The sequence below is a fragment of the Pelodiscus sinensis genome, chromosome 1, assembly GCF_052426305.1.
Source record: "Pelodiscus sinensis isolate ZL-2025 chromosome 1, ASM5242630v1, whole genome shotgun sequence".
NCBI lineage: Eukaryota > Metazoa > Chordata > Testudines > Trionychidae > Pelodiscus > Pelodiscus sinensis.
Genome location: NC_143052.1, coordinates 190,397,838 through 190,419,322, shown reverse-complemented (window position 1 = coordinate 190,419,322; position 21,485 = coordinate 190,397,838). Strand labels below are relative to the sequence as shown.

Sequence of the window (21,485 nt, the reverse complement as noted above, 5' to 3'; positions counted from 1 at the left end):
GCTGCTGCTCTTCTGTGTCCCCTTATGCAGCTTAGGCAGGAAAAATTACCTGAACATAGCCCAGGAAGCTGACTTCATTCATGCCCCTCCTTTCCCCACACAGCACGGTAGGGCACCCAGAGCAACAAATGGGAGCGAGGGAGGGGAAGTGAACAGCATTTGCAGCTGTTCCATGCATCCAGGTAATTTCCTCGTGTGCAGGAATCAGAGGTGAATGAGGCACAGTGCAAGAGAGGGAATGTGGCAGGGATGAGGGGCAAAAGGAGGGGATGGGGGAACTCAGAAGATAATGAGAGGACACCATGCTGCCCACAGGACTAGGGGTACCAAAATACAAGTTAACCCAGGCACTATTTTCCCTAAGGAAAGGTCCTGCACAAGAACTGAGCTCTGATCTGCCCCCCAAGCAGGCGCAGGCTGCAAGGAACGCTTTGCACAGGCTGCCCCGGGGGTTTGGCTGGGAGGGGAGAGGGTGTTAGGGTAAAGAAATCAATTTGCAGACTCACCTTTGGCACTGCGTAGCGCTCAGCCTCGGGCTCCTGCTCTCAGCTCCAATGACCGCATCAGTCCAGCAGGGCTGATTCAAGGGGCTTGTTTTCCTTCACTGCCCAATGAGGTGAAGCAGATACCGACCCTTCTCCAGCCGGGGAGACCAGAGCGAGCGAGAGGCGGAGCTACGTGTCTTTACTGGTCGGCTGCAGCTCCTCCCAGTAGGGAGGCCGATGTGGGGGGAGGAGGAAGTAAGACACGCGGCTGCGCTGCAGCTTTGTCTGGGGTCTGAGCAAGGGCTGCTGGGGCCTGCTTGACTTGGGTGTAAGGGAGGTTTTTTTGCTTTACCGCTCCAGCTGTGCGAGATCGGGAGCTGTAACCAAACGCCTGTGTTGTCAGTAGGGTTATTTGTAGACATGAGCGGGTAGGTTTCCTCTTAGAGCTGGTTTTTGATTGCATCGCTGGGAAGAGGCAGAAAATGTAGCCGGGGGACGCCAGCCAGCAGCGGAGCTGTACGCACAGCGGGCTGGGCTGGGCTCGGCTCCCGGGGAGCGGTAGAGGCTTTTGTTCTTTATTTCACTGATTGCGCAGGGAACTCCAGGGTGCTATGCGCAAGACACGTGCACGGTTGTGCTTTTTTATGGTCCCTCCATTCCGTGTGCTATTGATAACGCCACCGGGGCTATTAGAGCTCTAGCCCTTTTCCTAACAAGTGGCCCAAGGGAAGGGAGCAGCCAGGCAGATACAGCGCGCACTCTTAGGGTGTGTCTAGACTACAGGGGTTTTTTTTTTTTTTTTTTTTTGTAAAGTGGTATTTTTTCAAAAAAAAAACCCTGTACCTGCGTCTAGACTACTAACGCGTTCTGTCAACAGTAAATCAAAAGGTGGCGGTGGTTTTGTTGACGGCGGTAAACCTCATTCTACAAGGAAGAACGCCTTTTTTCGAAAGTCAAGGTGCTATTTGCATGAAAACAGGGCTTTTTTGAAAGGGAGTGTCTAGGCCCGTGGTCACCAACCAGTAGATCGCGATCTACCGGTAGATCTCAGGGGCTCTAAGAGTAGCTCTTGAGCCCTCTCTGAACTGCACACCTGCGCAGTACATTTACATTAGATTTCCTCATGTAATGTAGGCGGGGCTTCAAGGAAGGGGCGGGGCAGTAGATCTTCGCCTGTTCTGAGACTTAAAAAGTGATCTTGGGTGTAAAAAGGTTGGAGACCACTGGCTAGGCTCTTTTGAAAAAGCAAGCTGCTTTTTTGAAAAATCTTGTTGTCTACATGCTCTTTTTTGAAAGAGATTTTTCAAGAGATACTTTTGAAAGAGGCTTGCAGTCTAGACATAGCCTTACAGCTGTAGAGGTGTGGTAGCTTTTGTAGAATCGCATGGTTCACGTATGTCTTAGATAATCATCTTCTCCTCTAAAAAGATGATATGCCCTGGAAACGTGGTGCTGGAAGTAGGGGTGCTGGGCAGTAGCAGATTTAGGGCAGGGCAAGCGGGGCAGCTGCCCCGGGCCTCTGCTTCCCGAGGCCCCGCGCATGCACTGTAGCGCCGTGGCACATGTGCCGTGTCAAAGGAGGGGTCCCGCGGTGCTGCCCTGGGTCCCGCGGCACTCTCATCCGCCCCTGGTGCTGGGGGTGTGACAGTATCCTTGGCTTGAAGTGTCTTCCATCATACAGAATTTACAGTTTTCTTCCATGGTTCTCAGTATGCCCACTACGCACATGATTCTAATGCCAATGTCAGGGAAGTAGCAGTTGATATGTCATAATGTGTTTGGTGGTGATCCTGCACTCAGTAATGGTACACTGTACTTTCTTGATTGCCAGCTTGGAGAGCACTAATTTTGACAGTGAAAACTATTTTCTTATTTTGTTCTGGTGTTTTCTTTTTGAAGTATGACCTGCTCCCATTAACTTCTATACAGATTTTTTTTTCTTTCACTTATAGTTAAGCTATGGTTCTGTTCAGGTAATGACAACATTGTCACGTGGCACTGGTTATTCCAGTAACAACCAAGGTAACCTATAAGACTTGCTTACAAGTAATTTAAGTTATACAAGTAGTCAAGTTAGACGTGTAATTTGACTACTTGAAAGTTATAACTATGTAGGCATAAAGTATTTTATAAGGGTGAGTCAATTATACATGTTATTGGAATAACATTTTTTTCTGTGTTGGTATGCTAATTCATTGACTAAATTATCTTTTACAGTTCATGGAATATTTATGTAAATTATGTGTTATGTTAATTCTTGTAAATGCAGTGATGGGGTAGCTGTATCAGTTCCTGGATATTAAAAAGTCAGAGGGGTGGGGTAATATTTGTTATTGAACCAATTTCTGTTGCAGTTTGAAGGCTTGTGTCTCCCATAGAAGTTGGTCCAATAAATGGATACTACCTCACCTACCATCTCTCCCATGCTTCTTAATGGAAAATAGTTATTTTAAGTGTTATAGCTTCAAATTTTATATTTGGGTTACATAATTCACTGTATCAGCATGCCTGCAAACTAATAGTATTTCTATGTGGAAACTGAATTCTTTTTAAATGTAGAAATGAGAGCGTCTTTGCTCTCCAAAGGCATAATGCCCAGTTCTTAGGTAAGGCAGCAGCTTGGGATGAAAGCTTTTTGCTTCCCTCTTCTCCTTTTGCATGTTCATTCACGTGCTTGCATGTCCTTTTTTTTCTGAGATGGAAAGCAGAAGTATTGTGAAGACCTTTAATTTCTTGTGTATATTTATAAATGTTTGGAGCAAGTAATCTTCTATATGCAGGAACTGAAAGAAATATCAAAAAAGAACTTGGCTGTTTTCCCACTTTTCATTCAGGTTATATACATAAGGTGAGGTCATTTCTTACCATGCAGAAAAATAGAGGCCGAACAGGTAGAAAGAGGCAAAGAAGAAAACAATATAGCAGTTTTTCTTCAAACAAAGGTACTATATATTTTAATCTTTTCTTCACTTGCATTCAGGGAAGCAACAGAATAATCAGTAACTTGGCATGGGATCTTTTGCTAGTCTGTGCATGGTAGAACTTCAACATGCCTTGACAAGAGTAATCAGATATCAGGCATTACATGCGAATAATCATTTTCTTTTCTGTTTTAAATATGCTTTAACTTAGTCTTCCTTAGTGCATGTTTAGTGTTGTGAGTTCTGTTTTCTGGTTGAATGATTATACTGTATTACTTTGAGTTCTCATATAACATGCTCATGCCGAGCAATTCCTGGGCATGCTGAATACTCTCAATTTCCACTGAAATTAAGGGTATTCAGTACCTAACAGAACTCATGCCTTTTTTTACTGTCTTATTATGTATCACGTTATAAAATAGGATTCTTATATATACACAGGATAGATATGTACTTCAGTAGTATTTCTCAACCAGGGGTATGCAGAGGTCTTCCAGGGGTACATCAGCTCATCCAGATTTGGGTGGGAAACCTATGGTCCAGAAACCCCGGAGATCTGGTGCCATGCGGAGCTGGGAGCTGTGAATGCCAGCTTTCCAGCATGGCCCCATGGCTCTTTGGTGGAGGGACAATCAGGGCAGCTTTACATGCTGTCCCTGCTCCCATTAGCTGGGAACTGCAGCCAGTGGGAGCTGGGGAGTGGGGGGGGGGAAGGAAGCCTGCACCATGCAGAGCTGCCTGGCTCTTCTAACTAGACGGCGACATGGTGAGTGCTTCCTGGAGCAATGCAAAGCCAGGGCTGGCAGGGAGCCTGCTTTAACTCCTGCTCAATGACACAGCTGGGCTATCTGAAGTAAGCACCACTGCCAGAACCTGCCACTCTCACATCTCACCTTTTTCTGGTTGGAACCCTCTCTCACACCATTGCTCCTCCCAGACACCACACCCCAACCCCGAGCCTCTTCCCACACCCAAGGCCTCCAGGAGCCTGCACCTTGAACCTCCTCCTGCACCATGACCCCAGTTCCATCTGCTAGCTGGAGCCTGCGCTTCTCTGCATCTCAACCCCCTGTGCCAGAACTAAGTTCACTCCACACCTTGAACTCCTCATTTCTAGTCCCTCCCCAGAGCCTAGGGGAAGCCCTGAGCACTCCCCTCCCCTCCCCACCCCTTCCCCCCACAGAACTGTGTGTGACCTGACTGATTGTTTTTTCCCCTGTGGGTCAATGGCCCCTGAAAGAAAAGAAAAAAAGATTCCCCACCCTGATCTAGATGTTTGCCTAGTTTTACAATAGGCTACATAAAAAGTTCTAGTAAAGTCAGTACAGGTTGACACTCTCTTAACATAGTTTGGCATGGATGTTGCAGGACCAGAGAGTCCCAGTGGAGGGCGAACAACAAGGATACCGGTGGGGCCGGCACAGCAGTGGGCTGTCTGCAGGGAGCTGGTGGCAGAGCTGCCCAGTGTGTGGCAGTGGGGCTGCCCAGTAGGATTGGGAGACCTGGTGCATGGCTGCCCAGGGAGGCAGTGCATGCAGCTGCTTGGAGCTCCAGTGCCTGGCTGCCCAGCAGAGCCATGGCAGTTATGGCTGTCCAGTGGGTTGGCAGAGCAATGGGGCCAGCAGGAGGTGGGGAGCTGGCTGGGGGCTGGTGAAAGGGATCCAAAAGTGATCTCTCCTGGTCTGGCAGAACCCCTTATCTAGGACTGGTCAGGTCCCAAGGGTGCCAGACCAGGGAGATCAAAACTGTACAAGCTAAGATTTTGTAGAGATGATTTGACTATGTTATTCTATATGCTGAGATTAAATACAATATTTATATTCTGGTTGATTTATTTTATAATTATATGGTAAAAATTAGACACATTTCAGTAATGATGTGCTGTCTCATTCAGGTATTTTGCTCTCTAATTTTGTAAGCCTGTAATTTTTTAGTGAGGTGAACCTTGGAGGGAGGGGGGTAATGCATAATGAACCAGATTCCTGAAAGGGGTACAGTAGTCTGGAAAGGGTGAGAGTCCGTGTAATACAGTACAAGTGTACTGTGTTTTTAATTAAACTATATTTTAATCACTCTTCCTCTTTATTTAGTAAACCAGAGTCACAAACTGGAATATATATGTCTTAAGAAGTGGCTGAAAGAAAGGGGGTTTAATGACAGTAATTTAATACCAGCACAATTTTCAGGTAATACTTTAATTGCTTATTGAGCCTAGCTTGTCTGGTTCTCACTGTGGTTTTATGCCCATCGGTCTGGTTGACTTTAGGAATGAGTCTTCAGTCTATAGACCTGCAGATAAGTCCCCAGTCCTTTACACAAATTCAGACCTGAGTAATTTCACTCACATGGGTAGACTCTGGCCTAGACATTATAAGCTGTTCCTTACAAGGGGATTCTTATGGCCCTGGTCTACACTAGGCATGTAAGTGAATAGTCAAAGTGAATACTCAACTACTCACTCTATACGAGAGGCAGCAAAGCAGGGAGAAAGAGGAGCTGGCGCTGAGGGGAGCTGGCTTAAAAACTGCTTCCCCCTCAGCACGGTCTCCACGGTGCCGCATGCCCCTCCCCACCTCTATCTATTAGATAGAGGCAGCAGCAGGGAGGAGGGTGAAAGGGAGATTGCTGCAAAGCAGCCTCTGCTTACGGTGGGCAAAGGCTCATGGGGGGCGGGCAGAGGCTGCTCCGGTAGCAGTCCCTGTCTGGGGCCAGCCCCGGCTGCTGCAAACTGGTTGCTCCAGTAGCAGTCTCTCTTCATGGTGGCTAGGGCTGGCTGAGGACAGGGACTGCTGCTGGAGCAGCCTCTGCTTGTTGCCAGCCTAGGCCGCCGCAAATTGGTTGCTGGACCTGGCACGATCTGGGACTGACCAGTCCCAACTTGTGCCAGTCTGGGACTGCTGCAGCTTTGCCTTTTCAATGTAGTAAGATGCAGAGGTGCTGGGTCTGTGAGCTACCCCTGCTGCAGCCTTGCATTTTAATTGCCTGGCCCTTACTATATTTAAAATACAGACCTCAGTGGGGGTAGCTCACGGATCTGTCACGAGCTGGGTGCCTCTTACTACGTTTAAAATGCAGAGTCACAGTGGTCCAGGCTCTGTTCTGGCTTGCACCGGTTCAGGACTTACCCCCACTACTGTTCTGCAATTTAAATGTAGTAGGATCTGGGCTGCCTGTGTACCCAGCTCCTACCATATTTAAACTGCAGAGCTCCAACAGGGGTAGCTCCTGGACTGACATGAGCCAGGACAGAGCACCATCCCTTCTCGACTAATCTTGTAATCGATACAAATTGTATCGACTACACAATTAGTCAGTCACCCACCTCTTAACTCCCTAGGGTAGACCAAGGGTGTTATTTCAAAATAAGGGGGGTTATTTTAAAATAACAAGCGGAGCATCCACACTGCCAAGCCTGTTGTTTCAAAATAACAGGCTGGTTATTTTGAAATTTGTACTCTTCCTTTCCTGGGGGAATAAGCTTATTTCAAAAGTTATTTTGGGAGTTATTATTTTGAAATAAATCATTTCCTAGTGTAGACATGCCCATACTATTGCAAAGTGTCAGTGAAGCCAAAGGGGCTCTGTATGGGCACTGGAGTAGGCTCCTCTAGAACATCTTGCCAGATTGCTGTCCTAGGCATTAAAGGAGCTGCGCATGTTTGTAAAATACTGTTACATAAGTGTTTGCACAATCAGGCCCTACGCTTATACCATTTCCTCATTCATTCTGGCAGATTTACTAAATACACTTATCAGCATGTAGGGATGGAATGCATTTCGTAACAAAAATAAATAGTTCAGATTTCAGTGGAATGTTTGCTGTTTGTGTCTGTAATAAAGATTTTAGAAGAACAAATATTACACAGTTAAATTATAAGGCAGCAGATAGCACAAAAACAACTGCAGAGATATTGTAGGTTGCTGATTAAAATACTCGTATAAGATAACTAGCAAGGAGTGAAAAGTGCAAGCAGGGGAGGGGGAAAAAGATGTGGGGGGGAAAAAGAACAAAACTGTGGGATGCAGGAAGATTATTGAAGTGTAAGGAGCTGCAGAAATGATGACCTTCATATGTGATAAGAGCATGGGAGATGGCAGAGAAGAGTGAAACTAGGAGAAAAAAAGAGTCCATATTCTTCAAAGGTATTTATGTGCTTCACTCCCATTTAAATCAGTAGGAGTTAGGTATCAAAATACCTTTTTGAGGCTCTGGGCCAAGATCTATACATAAACTGGAGGAAGCATAAAATGATTTTATGCTGTATAAGAAATATGTTAATTTTCATGGAGCTTTCTTTTTCATACCAGTTATAATTTATAGTGTTTTGTGGTAGTCTCATGGAGAAGTCTTAAGACTGTGTACTGGATTGTAATCAGACTTTTTGTTCCTGTGCCATTTCAGATACAGGAAGAGGACTAATGAACACAAAAGCCTTTAAGGTTAGTGGCTGTTACATGGCTTTTACAGGAAATTCAGGTGGAGACATTCTAGACCCTAATCAGCATTGATCCTGAGAGAGCCTAAAAGTCTGGAGGGGAATTTAAGATGATCTAGTTTGTACTCCAGGTGTCCATGTGCATAATGGCTTTAATTATGTGCACCAATGTGGAGGTGATGTATCATGTAACAAAAGTCATTCTGCACATGGACACTGTGTGGCAGTGGTGAGGTTCAAGGGTTGAGGTGAGGGCGTTAAATGGGGGCTCTGGGCCTGGGCAGGTAGTTGGGGTGTGAGAGGAGGTAGGGGCTCAGGCTGGGGTGGGAGTGTGGCTGGGGATGGAGGGTTTGGAGTGTAGGAGAAGGCTTCAGGCTGGGAAGGTGAGGAGAGGGATTTGGAATACAGGAGGCTGCAGATTGAAGCAGGAAGTTGTGATGGAGGAGGGCTGAGGGCTCTGGGGTGGCTCTGGGGATCAGGGGTTTGAAGTACAAAAGGAGGCTTTGGGTTTAGGAAGGTTGTCGGGGGGGTACGCCCCTGGCATGGGGTGCGCCCTCCTTCTAAAGTCCCGTTGCCCCCGTCCTGACCCCTCGATCAGGACATGCATGGTATTAACAGTCACAATACAAAGGCCCGGCCCCTCTATCAGGGCATATATGGTACTAACCATTCCAATATAAAGTCCTGGTCACTCAGGGCATATACGGTACTAACATTCACAATACAAAGTCCAGGCTCCCCTATCAGGGCATATATGGTACCTGAGGTCTAGCCCCGGAAAAAGCTTCTCCTGGCCGGGGGTGCTGACCCGGGTACGGAAAGGGGCGTTCGGGAGACCTGGGCCCTCCCTCTCCACCGGGTCCCAGCCCAGGGCCCTTTAGGCAGGGACTATTGCTCCTGCCTGCTCAGTGGGGAATCCGGCCGATACAACCGAGCTGTGATAGCAACCCCTTGCCCTGGGCTGCTTCCTATCCCCTGGCACCCCTATAGTCCGTCTGCCTCCGCGTTGGTCCTTACCGCGGCCGGGGTTGTAGGTGGTCCGGTCCCCCATGCGGAGTTGGCTGCTGGCTTCCCTCCCAGAGTCCGATGCTGGCCCTTACTCTGGCCTCAGCTGCTGCAGGAACACCAGGGTTGCTGCCTGTGCCCTTAAACCCTCCAGCTACCTCCTCTCCTGCCGGGCTCCCTCTGCCTTTATACTCTGGGTCTGCTGGAGCAGGCCCAGCAGGGCTGGAGGGGCGGGGCTTTTTCAGTCAGCTGGGTCTGGGCTACTCCCAGCCCTTCAGTGCGGGGCCTGTTCGCCCCATCACAGAGGGGCTCTGAGCAGGGGGTTAGGATGCAGGAAGGGGTACTGGGTCTGGACTGGGAGTGAGGACTTTGGGGTGGGGCCCAGGAAGAGGGAATTAGGGGTACTGGAGGGGGTTCAGGGTGGGGTAGGGGGTTGGAGCTTGGGCTTATTTGGGTGACTTCTGTGCTCCTGGGTGAGGTGTGGTGGTGGGGGGAGGAGGGAGGAAGAAATAAGGTTCTCTGGTACCTGCAGGTACCCTTTCCCCCACTTCCATTGGCCAGGAACCGGCCAGTGGGAGTGCAGAGCTAGTGCTCAAGGCCAGTGATTTGGGGCATTTCTCTGCACTTATGAATTGTGCATCCATCATAGGGATGTAAAGGACTAGTTGACTATCCAGTAGTTATTTGCTTATCGGATAGTCGACAAGATAGTTGACTAGTCGCTGCCCCTCCCCCTCCGCCAAGGAAGGGGGGGAAAAGGACGGTACTTAAAAGCGGCAGCGCCGCATGAAGCCTGGGATCAGCTGGGGAGTCCCCAGCTGACCCCAGGCTCAAAGCCCGGATCAGCTGGGGACTCCCCAGCTGATCCCAGGATCTAGGTAACATTTGAAAGCGACTTGGAGCCTGGGGTCAGCTGGGGAGTTCCCAGCTGACCCTGGGCTCAGTGTGCGCTGCCACTTTGAAATGCTAGGTGGAGCCTGGATCAGCTGGGGACTCCCCAGCTGACTCCGGTCTCCACGCAGGCACTTCTGCTTTGAAATGCACAAGAGCCCCCGTTAGGGCTCTTGTGCATTTCAAAGCAGAAGCACCCGTGTGTATTCTAGAATCAGTGGGACTCTGCGCTGGTCCTGGTCTCCATGGGTTGTTCCAACTTTGAAATACACAAGAGCCCCTGTCGAGGCTCTTGTACATTTCAAAGGTGGGATGCAGAAGTGCTTATCAACTAGTCGAGTAGTTGATGGAAGTTCTATCGACTACTGACTAATAAATTTAATTGCTAGTTAACATTTTTAATCCATCAATCTGACATGTAGTCTGTTTGATTTTTCTCAAAGGCAGGGGAACTGATTATTTCATTGCCGGAGAAATGCTTACTCACCACTGGTACTGTCCTTAGTAGCTACCTTGGGGAATACGTTGCAAAGTAAGTGTGTGGAGGAGAAAGAGAATCTTGTTAAATTCCTCTGGTGTTTATAGGGTGCTTGCACACTGCTAGGTGGTTCATTTGAACTAGGCTTGTGCAAAGCCTAATTCACACATGTAAGTGACCCAAGGAACCCTGGATGCCAACTGGAGTCACTAAAATAATGGCATCTCTAATGGTAACTTGCATATCACTGATGCTCATGATTATTGCAAAATGTATGTATAGATGTTGTGTAAGGAGTTGTGTGTTGGGAATTTTATCTTTCTGACTTCTGTGTATTTGTTATATTTTTAATAGATGGAAGCCTCCCATATCCCCTTTGATAGCTCTGTGCACATTTTTAATAGCAGAGAGACATGCTGGCGAGCAGTCTGCATGGAAGCCTTACATTGATGTTTTACCAAAGACCTATACCTGCCCTGTTTGCTTGGAGGAAGAAATAGTGAGACTTCTTCCTGAGCCCTTAAGAAGGAAGGCTCAGGAGCAAAGAACAGTGGTCCAGGAACTACATATTTCTTCCAAGACTTTTTTCTCTTCTCTGCAATCTTTGTTTACTGAGAATGTAGAAACTGTTTTTAACTACAATGCCCTGCAGTGGGCTTGGTGCACCATTAATACTAGAACAGTGTACATGAAGCATTCACAAAGGGAATGTTTCTCTAGAGAGCCTGATGTTTATGCATTAGCACCTTATTTAGATCTGCTAAACCACAGTCCAAATGTTCAGGTAAGAATCTGGAAAGCCATAACCATAGGTCTTTTTTTTTTTAATTATGTACTATGCACTTGCTCTGTGCAGAACCCATGTTCTTATCTACGAAGAATTAGGACCAAAGAGTTCTACTGAAGGGTTATGTCTGGTGTGTGTAGTGTATTGGACTGCTATAGGCTTGGAAGATCAGTGTTGGTGGCCTATCATGTAACCCAGAGGGAATTAATAAATAGAATTGATTGTTATGATTCAAGTGGCAAAATAGTGATGGGAAAAGATCACTGTACTGTGGTGGCCTCAAGGGTGCTCCCGCTCGGCCTCAAGGGATTAATGAGAGCCTGTGGGCACAATCGTCCTTACCCCACTACACATTTAGTATGTCAGATGTGGAGGAGGAGCTAAAAGGACCGAATCTGGCTTGGTTAGTGGCTGACCAGAAAGGAAAACTGATTTCTAGGTCTTGCTCAGAGAATCCTGGCTGGAGACTAGGAGCTGGCACACACAGCTTCCCTAAAGGATGGTACCTCTGCAACCAGGAGACTCAGGCAGTTGAGAGAGAAAGTGTCCGGACATGAGTCCACCCAGGTTTCCCTCTAGTGGTGGAGGGTCCTGCAAGGAGCAGCAAGATTCCTGCTGAGTTAGAGACTGCCCTGCCAGCAGATCCAGCTGGCTAGCAGAAAGTGTTAAGAAACTCTGCAGTGACCCTTTGGGAAGAAGCATAGGGGAGAGAGGAGCTGATATGTCAGGAGCCTGGGAAGAGGTTGAGGTAAAGGCCTAAGGTAGGAAGTAGCTCAGTAAACCTCAGGTGGATATCTGTAGTCAGGCTCTGATGCTGTAATTAGGGTCCCGGGTCTGGACCCAGTGCACAGTCTGAGTTCTGCCAGCCCACCAAGGAAGAGTGAATACTACACACCCAACAGGTAAAGAGTAGTGAAATCCCCTGATACTAGAGAAAAGGACTGGGGAGTCGAGCCGTTGAGCATGACATTGAAGGACACTAACTGTTGGAGTGGTGGGTTACCTCTGAACGGGTGGGACTCGACATGAGCATCCTCAGGGGCAGAAGTCTGCAGGTTAACCCTGAGGAACTGTGGGTGGTCAGCACATCAAAGGTTCCTCTCCCCATTTTATGCCATACCCCAGCCACTAAGAGGTGGTCCAGCCAGTGAATCACATGCTTAGTGGTATCTGGGGCCAGGAATGTTTTGACCCATAAGTCCAGAAATTACTTGGGGGAGGAGTGTGGAATTGTCTCCATTGGAGGGCCCTTGTAAGTAGTTTTTCATTACCCCATCATTGGGTACAGTGCAGGGAGCATGTGGTTTCTGTAGTGGCTGGTACTTCTAGGCTGCAAAGCAGCCTACGGCAATGTCTTCAGAGCTGCTTATGATATTGCTCTGATATATGTCTGGGACCACATTGACTCGTGACAGCACAGAATAAGGGGAGCACAGAGGTTGCTAAAGGCTTTCTTTGTTGCTGCTTTGCCTGAGCTAGACTTCTGTGCTCTGCCTCCTAGAGATGCAGCACAAGGAAACTTTCTTCAGATCAGGTCCTAAGTGCAACAAAGAAAATTCTGTATCATCAAAATCACTTTAAATATGTCATTATCGGGTCCTAGATGTTTTTCCTCTTTTATCACAGCATGGTAGAAGTGTTAAATATGATGGGTCTTTATCATTATGGGCATGATTTTTTTTTCCACTACAGTAGAAGAAATGTCTTTTTAAAATTTCCTCAAAGGTAAAAGCTGCATTTAATGAGCAGACAAGATGTTATGAAATTAGGACTGATTCACATTGCAGAAGACATGAAGAGCTGTTTATCTGTTACGGCCCTCACGATAACCAGCGGCTTCTGCTAGAATATGGTTTCATTGCCACCAACAACCCACACAGTGAGGTTTATGTCTCAGCAGGTTGGTAGCTTTATCTTAACGTTAAAATGTACAGGCATGGAAAGTAGAGGTATTGGGGGGAGGGGGAGAGATAGGAGGGGCGGGGCGGGCTGTAGCACGCTCAGGTTTTGCACTCAGCTTCCTTGTGCCAAGGGGCTGGCCCTGCTGCAGGCTTCTTCAACCCCGGTCTCGGCCTCCAGGTGGCCGCTGTGGGGATCTGCTGGCCCCGCATACTTTGCTGCTGCAGGCTTCACCTCCCCTGCACTGCCCCCCCCCTCGCCTCGGTGCTCCTAGCCCTCATCCCATCACCCACCAGCCTCATAGGCAGCACAGCCCCTGCTGCCCCAGGAAGCAGCCTGTGGCAAAGCTGTGTGGCTCTGGGGAGCAGCTGTCTTGAGTCCTTGCCCCACCCCCAATCCCCTGCCTTGAAAGACCAGAGCAATGCCGGGTAAATCTTCCAGTACAGGGGTCTCCAACCTTTTTAAGCATGATATCACTTTTTGAATTTAATTGCAATCCAGCATATACCTCAAACCCAAATACCCTTGTCCCACCCTCCTTCCCACCCCTTCTCTGAGCCACCGCTCCTGCTCACTCCATCCTCCCTCCCCCATTCTCACTCACTTTTATCAGGCTGGGGGCAGGAATTTGGAGTGCAAGAAGGGTTCACGATTGGGGCCAGGTTTTGGAATGCGGGCTCCAGCTGGGCACCTCTTACCCCAGGTGGCTTCTAGGCTAACGCAGTCTCGCTTCGGCCCTACCCCTACACCACTCTCAAAAGCAGCCAGTAAACTCCCTCCATCCCTGTCCCCCTCTGGTCTGTGAAGATGGGGCATGGGATGGAGGGAGGGGCACCCTGAGATCAGTACCCTCCCTTCCTCTTCTTCCCATACCCTGCACAGTAACAAGGAGGCTCCCATGGGGCGGGGGCAGCTCCAAGGCAGAGGGCAGTACTGCTGAGAGAAGCAGCCAAAGTGCCAGCACTTGATAGTCTCCTGGCCAAACCTCTGAGGATCACCTCTCAAAGGCTCCAAGATCTACCAGTAGATCCCAATCTACTGGTTGGTGACCACTGTTCTAGTAGTTTGAATTATGTTCTTATATTTTAAGTTCTAGTTAGCTTGTTTTCACTGTTTGCTTAAAGATCTTATATTTTTGCAGCCATCCTTCTTCAACATGCCTTTCTGGCAGACAAGCAGAGAAATATGAAGCTTTCCATTCTAAAGGATCATGACTTATTTGAGTAGGTATCTCTTTAAAGCTCTGGTTTCCACTTGAGAAAACAGTCACAGTAAAACTAAAATAAAAGTTCAGATGCTCCTTCTTAAATTTGCAAGAAAATTGGTTTATAAAAAATGTATCCAAAGTCTCTTTGTTTCTGTACTAGTGGAAAAGAATTTGTGACTAAAAGACAACTCAAAAACTAAGGATTAGGATTAGGGATCAGCACAAGACAGTTTGGACTGCCCTGTTCCACTGCTGTGGGAACCAGCAGAGCAAAAGGGATCTGGGGAGAAACCTTTTGCCTGTGATACCACAGTGTAGTTCCCACATAGACCATGGGCTCTTCCCATCCTTACCTGTGTCATGGGGTGGGAGGAGGCTGCCATTAGGCAGAAGCTTTGTTGCCACAGTTACTATTTGTGTGAAGATCACAAGCTGTTTTATAAGCCCCTGCTTTCTACCTTTCGGTAATTTTGGACACCTTTTAGAAATTTGACGTTTGGAAGGGATGGGCCATCCTGGAGACTCCTCACAGCTCTCAAGTTGTTGTGCCTTGGAGCAGACGAATTGTAAGTTTCAAATAAAGACTTACAGAAATGTGGTCATTTGTTTAGAAAATAAAGCATCTCCTATTCCTCTAATATGTGTCCTCTTGCACTAGCTGAGATGTAGAGACGGTAACATTGGATATATCTGCGTGATCATCTCTAACTCCACTAAGATTACTCACCCGAGAAAGGCAAGAGCTATATATTTGAGAACTCTTGTCTGTTTGTCCATCTCCAAGGTGTCCCAACATGCTAGCCACTAGCCAAATATAGCTATTTGGCTGATTGTTAGCTTGAACAATGTGGCTACTTGGCCAGTTCATAACTGGTTGGACACCTCAGGTCTGTCTGTTCAAGAACTCAACACTAGGACCACCTAATTTGATATACAGCTTCCTTTTATCATAACTTAAAGCAAGGTGAGGATTTGGTTATGCCTGGAATGGGGTTGTTTCTCATAAAATCATACAGAAAAGAGGCAGAATCATCTGACAGGTGAAAGGGGCTGGCTGGGGGCACCTCTCCCCACCCCCTTAAATGGGACTATCCCAGCCCTGAGTCTTCAACTCTCAGCTGCAGGTGCCCTGTGTGTGTGGGGGGGGGGGGGGGGGGGAGAGTGAAGCTTCATAGGGGAACAGTGCTGGCTGCTCCTTTCATCAGGGAGCCAGAGGAAAGTGCACAGTTTGCTGCATTTCTCACATGGGCTGGGGAGTGGAGGGGGCAGGCAAACCTTCCCCAGCAGGGGGACATGAACCCCCTCCCCTGGCTGTGCCCACTGGAACTGCAGCGCCCATAGTGGGGTGCTTCTCACCTGGCATCAAGCTGCTGCAGTGAGAGAGCTGGGGTAGTCCTCTCTCCCTGAGGCAGCTTGCGTACTGAATCTCTCCAGCCTCACTCCAGAGCAATGATTTAAATGTAGCATGTGCGTTTTCATTTTATTTTCCAAAATAATAAAAATTGAGTTAAGCACCCGAGCGACAATAGGTAAATCTTACAGTAATATATAATGTAAATGTCATTATCTGTCGCATACACAACAGCTGTATTCAGTTAAACACCAACCACTCTGCTGTTCTCTTCCTGCGCCAGGAACTGGATATTAAGTTTTTGTTTCTTACGTGTTGTTTTGGTGGGTCCCATGAACTCAGACACTTCAGTTTTTCCTCTGAAAAGTATATTTCAGGGACTATTTTGGAAATTTCAGGACTATGTTCATAGCTGAAGGAAAAAGGTTCAGCTGTATTGATGTCACAAAGATGATCCTGCTTATTCCAGCAGTGAATTAAGCCTTCAGAATCTTGGTATTGTTTGAAAATGGCTACATGAGCATTGTCAGTTATCAAATATGTCTTAATTAAGAGGAAAAAATTATTTACACCCACCTGTGCTGGAAGGGCTTAATTCTCAATAGAAAATGTTTTCCAAAAAGTAACGGCAAGATCCAAGGAACGTGTCCGCTTTTCTGAAAAAAATGTCGGAAAAGTAGATGCGCTTTTTGGGCATCCCTGTAAACCATTTTATGAGGAAGAAGGGATGTTCCAAAAGAGGGGTTTTTTTCCCCTGAAATTTGGTCCTGTGTAGACAGGCCAAATTTCAGAAAACCTCTTTTGGAAGTAAATCGGAAAATACCGCAAATTGCGTTTCTTTTTCTGATTTATCTTTTGTGGTGTAGACATAGCCTTTGACTTGGTTATATATCAGGGTTGGGGTTTTTTGGGTTAGTTTCTGGCTGGGCAATACAACAAATAATCACTTGTTTTTTTTGTTTTTTTTAAATTTCTCTAGTACCTATTGGAAGAAAGTGTTGCTTGGTGATATAATTTCAGCTAGAAATGAGGAGAAGAGTTTGAACATAGCGGCAAAAATATGTCTTTCCTTAATAGAGGATTCTCAGCATGTCCTTGAGAAGGTAATTGAATAGAACAATACAGTGGGGCAGATTCTCTTAAGGGGTTTGTCTCTGCAGTGCTGCAGTCTGCACTAGAGAGTTGTACATTTTAGGTTCCGCTATTGTGTTGTGCACCCCTGGTATCCTACGGGCAGGGGCTACTCCAGCAGGGGCTGGGAGTTGGGAGCTGGTAGCAGCCCCAGACAGCCTGGATCCCACTTAATTGGTTAAACATCAGGCCAACTTAACATTTAACAATAGTATAAATTGACGTCAACAACTTGAAAAGAAAATAGACTGAGAATCAACCAATCCCTCTCCCCCCGCCCCTCCCCCCCAAAAAAAACCTCTAGGAATGTTCAGTTTAGAAAAGAATTGACTTAGGATATGATCAAGGTCTATAAAATTCTGAAGAGTGTGGAGATAGTGAATAAGAAAGTGATCAATAGTCAAATCATGAAACCAATATAATGGAATGAATCCTTAAATACACTCATCTCCTCCCCTTCCCTTGAACACTGAAGGGAGAGTAAGGTCCTCAACCCTATAGACCTTACTGCGCTCTTTTGGTTGCTGAGGCTATGTCTACGAAGAGAGTGTCTATGCTGCACATTTCTAGGGGAACATTTTTGGGAAGGAGGAACCTGAATAGAGGGTATGAAATCCATCTTAATCCTAATGGAACTAGATTGCAGCCATGTAAAATAATAAAGTTTGTCTGCGAGTGGGATGGGATCGAAGAATATTTTGAACCAAAGAGCATTAGGAGCTGAGGCACAAATCAGACAGAGACACTGTTGAAGATGCCGGTAATACAACAGTCTCTGTGTATCCTATAAAGAGCAGGGTGAAAATTATAGTTGAACTAAAACAGGTACCACATAAACCCACAGTAGCATCTGTAAAGTCAGTTGTGTCAGATTAAAAAGCTAAATAAAAATTGATTTTTAGTCAAGAATAAAACAAATGTCTATATAAAGGCAAAAATTTTTGAAACAAAAATGGTGAACTCGAATGCCTGGCAATGGAAGAGGACTTTGATATAATTGGCATTATAGAAATGATGTGGAATGATTAAAAACTAATAGGATATGGTAATATCTGTTACAAACTATACTGGAAAAGTAGACCAGGCTGAAAAAGTGGGGGAGCAGTGCTATTTCTAAAGGATGCCAGGGAAACTACTGAGAGAAAAATTCAGAGGGGAGAGCACTACACAGTTGAAGCTTTGTAGATACAAATTCCAAATGGTAAGAATGTAAATGTATTAGGGCTATGCCATTGTCCTCTGGATTAAGGAATAAAATTGAGTATACAATGCTGAGAGAAATAAGAGGCAGCAAATTGTAAGAAAATTAGGACTGTATATAAGTTCAGATATAAACTGTTCAAAAGGCACGAGACAGTGTCAAAATTGTAGCTCTTTTAATGAGTGTTCCTTACAACAAATAATTCTAGAGGCTATTCTTACTTTGTTTTAACTCAAGCATGAGAGCTAATTAATGCAGAAACTAATTGAGTTCCATTGTTGAAGCTGATCATGATGTCCAGAAAGTTGATGCTGGTGTGCGTTTGATGGACAGGGATTAGTTATTGAAGTTGTGGTGTCTGAGCAGTAATAGTGACTACAGTATAACTAGGCTCATTGTCTTTGACCTACTTTTTCATTTTGCCACTAATTCTGTTTTCTAATAAGTCATAAAACGTAACTAATATAGTTGAACCTCTCTAGTTTGGCACTTGCTGGTCTGGCATGATTTTAGTTAGCCGGATGTCCACTTATCATGGGTGTGGCCAAGTTCCCTGCACTCCCATAAAGTTTATTTACAGCCACCAGTCCCCTCTGTGCTGTGATTTAGCTGATTTACCCCGAGATGTCTTCTAAGAGTCCAGTTAGCAGTGGAAGTGTAGGTAATGCTGCTACGCAATATTGTCCTCCTGTGGTTTGGCAAATTCTCTGGTTGGGCACCAGTCAGGTCCCAAGGGTGCTGGATTAGAGAGGTTCAACCTGTACAGTACATTGATGTTACTGTATGTTACCTCTTGCACAAATTCACCTGTCACAAATATCTGTTTATGGGTGATATCTGTTTCTATTACTGAGTTTAAATATCCTTTTGGATTTTGTACATTTTCAGATTTTCCAAATGAAAAAGGACAACATGAACCTTGAAAACCAGCTGACTTTGGTGGAAGCACTGCGTCTGGAAGACCTAACAATCTTGCAAACATCATTAGGGATTGTGCACAACTTGCTTGCTGCAATAACTTGACCTGTTCAAAAAGTAGATCACAGCACAGTGGCTTTCACTTAAAGGAGCTAGAAGCCTGCATAATATTTTTTTATGACCAGTAGCATCAAGGAATAATGTAAAATTATGGTGGAAAAGGTGTCCAGTTTGACATTCGCTCTAGGGCCATATTCTCTGCTATCTCCTGAGAGGCGCAGCCTAGAAAATGCAGGACGCAAGGGTGGCTTTGTCACTTTTGTGTTATCTAGGTTTTGGGCTGTTCTGGGAACCAAAGCACCTCCAGGCATAATTAGAGCTGTCCCAGGGGTTGATGGAACTTGAAGGTGCCTAGGGATTGGACTGCAGCCTAGAACCTTTATAGTGCCAAGAGGCTGCTCCCTGCTATGTCCCTACTTTCAGGCTCGCAGTGGAGGGCAGTGTAGAGCTACTTGCTGTTCCTGTGCCAGGAACATCTGCTGACCCTTTGTGGTCATTGAACTTGGCTGGACGTGCTTATAAGGTCTGGAGTACAGTCTGTGTCAGCCCCAGAATGACCCCAAAACCATCCCAACACCCAATCCAATGCATATATAGTGCTGAAGCTGGAGGTTCAGGTCTCAGCCATCATGAAGAAGTGCGGATTTCCCTCCCCACATTTTAAAAATTCCCTCTACATTGATGCCAGCCTATGTATGTTTCTCAGGAGCACTGGCTCCTGCCTTCTCCCGTGTGTGCAAGCACGTTTCCAAAAATAAACATTTGTTAACATCCCTCCCCTCTCCAATTTGGGAGCTGGCTGCCATACAGAGTTAGAGGCAAAAAGGAACACGTGGAATAGGGGTGGGGAACCTTTTCTGGGCCGGAAGCCACTGGCCCACAGAAAAATAAGTCAGAAGCTGCACACAAGTGAGAAACAAACAAAAAAACACTCCTCACCAATGCTGGAGAGAGTCCCCGAGCCTCAGGTGCTAAATCCAGGCAAGCTAGGGGCTGCATCCGGCTCCCAGGCTTTAGGGTCCCCACCCCTGACTTAGAGCATCTAGTCTGACCTGTATATTCCATGCCTCTACATTTCACCCTGTTACCTCAGTATTGAGCCTCTTAATTAGTTTGACTAAAGCTTCTATCTCCCATTTTGGCATTCAGTCTTGATTTGAAAACATCAGAGATCCACCGCTTCTCTTGGATCCAGTGGTAAATTGCCATCACTATCAGGATTTTGTGCCTTATTTCCAGTTTGAATTTGTCTGGCTTCAGTTTCAAGCCATTGGTTCTTGCTATGTGTTTCTCTTCTAGTTTAAAGGCCCTATTGGTACCCATTCTTTTCTTCCATGAAAGAACTTGTGCACTGCAATCAAGTCACCTTTCAATCTTTTTTTGATAAGCTTTACAAATTGAGCTCTTTAAGTATCTCATTACAAGGTATTTTGCCCAGCCCTTGAGTCCCCTCTTCTTTTGGCTCTTTTTTGCACTCTCACCTAATTCTCCACATTGTTTTTCAAATGTGGGTATCAGAACTGTAGGGGCAGAATTATAGAATCTGTCTCCCCAATGCTGTGCAGAGAGGAAATATTCTCTCCCTGGTCTTACTAGTATCTGCATTGGTCTGTATTAAAATGCATTTTGTATGAATGGGGCCAAATTTACCAAGCAATCCAGATCGCTTTGTCCAACTGTCCTGTGCTCATTGTTATTTGTCATTGTGCCAGTCTTTGTGTCAGATTTCAACAGCAATGATTCTTTTTTATTTATTTCAAGATCATTGCTGAAAAAGTTGACTAGCATTTGGACTAGTACCAATCCCTGCATCTCCCTCCTAGAAATACTGCCTGAGAGATTGCCCCTCAAAGGCTATGGAGTAGGGGCACTTGGCATATAGCTACACACTACAGGGAAAGGAGACCTGTAGATACACTGGTTGCTGCTGTGGTGTATAGTTACATTCTGCAGTGATAGTCTCCAGCAGCGGGAAGTGGAGAACCTGCTGGAGTCTCTTACTGGAAAGGGAAAAAGCTGCTGTAGCAGGGAGATACTACATTGTTTAAAAACTGTAGATATGGGAGGTACTGCCTGGGTGCACTGAGAGCCTGTGTTGGATAAATACTGTGGGTGGGATTAAAGTATGTAGGACACTCTATTAGCCTAAGTAGTTTCTCCCTGTTTATACTGTTATTTATATGTGTGCTAGCTAGGCATACAGTGTCTGTACTCTACTGCCATGTAGATGTCCCTTAAGTGATACACTGCCACAGCTCTGATCAGTGGACGTAAGGGAGCTAGATTTTTCATTTTAAAAGGAGGACATTCTCTTAGGAGGTCTCTTTGCTCTGTACTTTGCTTCCTTCCTAGCCACACTTGGTCTACCAACCCCTGAATTCCTGCACGGTTCCACCATCCTGAAAGACTCCTGTTCACCTGGGCATTTGAAGAGATGATGGGTTGAGGGAAGATTTTATTTTTGGTCAAATAATTACTAAAATGGGATGATGAGGAGGTGAACAAAAGAGCCTACCATCTGGAAAGAGAACTTATTTCTGTTTTTATTGCCCTGAGTAAATGATGTAATAATAAAGGCTTTTTAATGGGTACCTTAATGCTCTTGGCCTGCTACATTACTTGAGCTCGCGGTCTCACACTGCATCATAATTAAGTTTTTGTATAATTTTATTCATATGTAAAATGAACCATGGTATAAAAAATAACATAAGGCTG

The 21,485-nt window shown here is 46.0% G+C and overlaps 2 protein-coding genes across 6 annotated transcripts in view; one reads left to right on the top strand and one right to left on the bottom strand.

Moving 5' to 3' along the window:
• The window catches only part of LOC102454231 (carbonyl reductase [NADPH] 1), a 9,660-nt gene extending 8,934 nt beyond the window's left edge, over window positions 1–726 (bottom strand). The window contains exon 1 of the mRNA XM_006125997.5: window positions 507–726. The gene's annotated coding sequence lies outside the window, so the exon portion shown is untranslated. The remainder of the gene's footprint in view (window positions 1–506) is intronic.
• On the top strand, window positions 720–21,485 carry SETD4 (SET domain containing 4). Of its 5 annotated transcripts, XM_006126000.5 has the most exons (12): window positions 761–913; window positions 2,438–2,507; window positions 3,320–3,427; window positions 5,497–5,592; window positions 7,809–7,846; window positions 10,182–10,270; window positions 10,571–11,000; window positions 12,729–12,903; window positions 14,044–14,125; window positions 14,595–14,675; window positions 16,440–16,563; window positions 18,681–21,485. In XM_006126000.5, the coding sequence occupies exons 2-12, from the start codon at window positions 2,462–2,464 to the stop codon at window positions 18,813–18,815; spliced, it is 1,404 nt and encodes a 467-aa protein (XP_006126062.3). In that variant the 5' UTR covers window positions 761–913; window positions 2,438–2,461; the 3' UTR covers window positions 18,816–21,485. The 5 variants fall into 5 exon arrangements, with proteins under 5 accessions (XP_006126066.3, XP_089630015.1, XP_006126065.3 ...); XM_006126004.4 differs by lacking the exon at window positions 2,438–2,507 and having other exon boundaries at window positions 720–813; XM_006126003.5 differs by lacking the exon at window positions 2,438–2,507 and having other exon boundaries at window positions 758–913.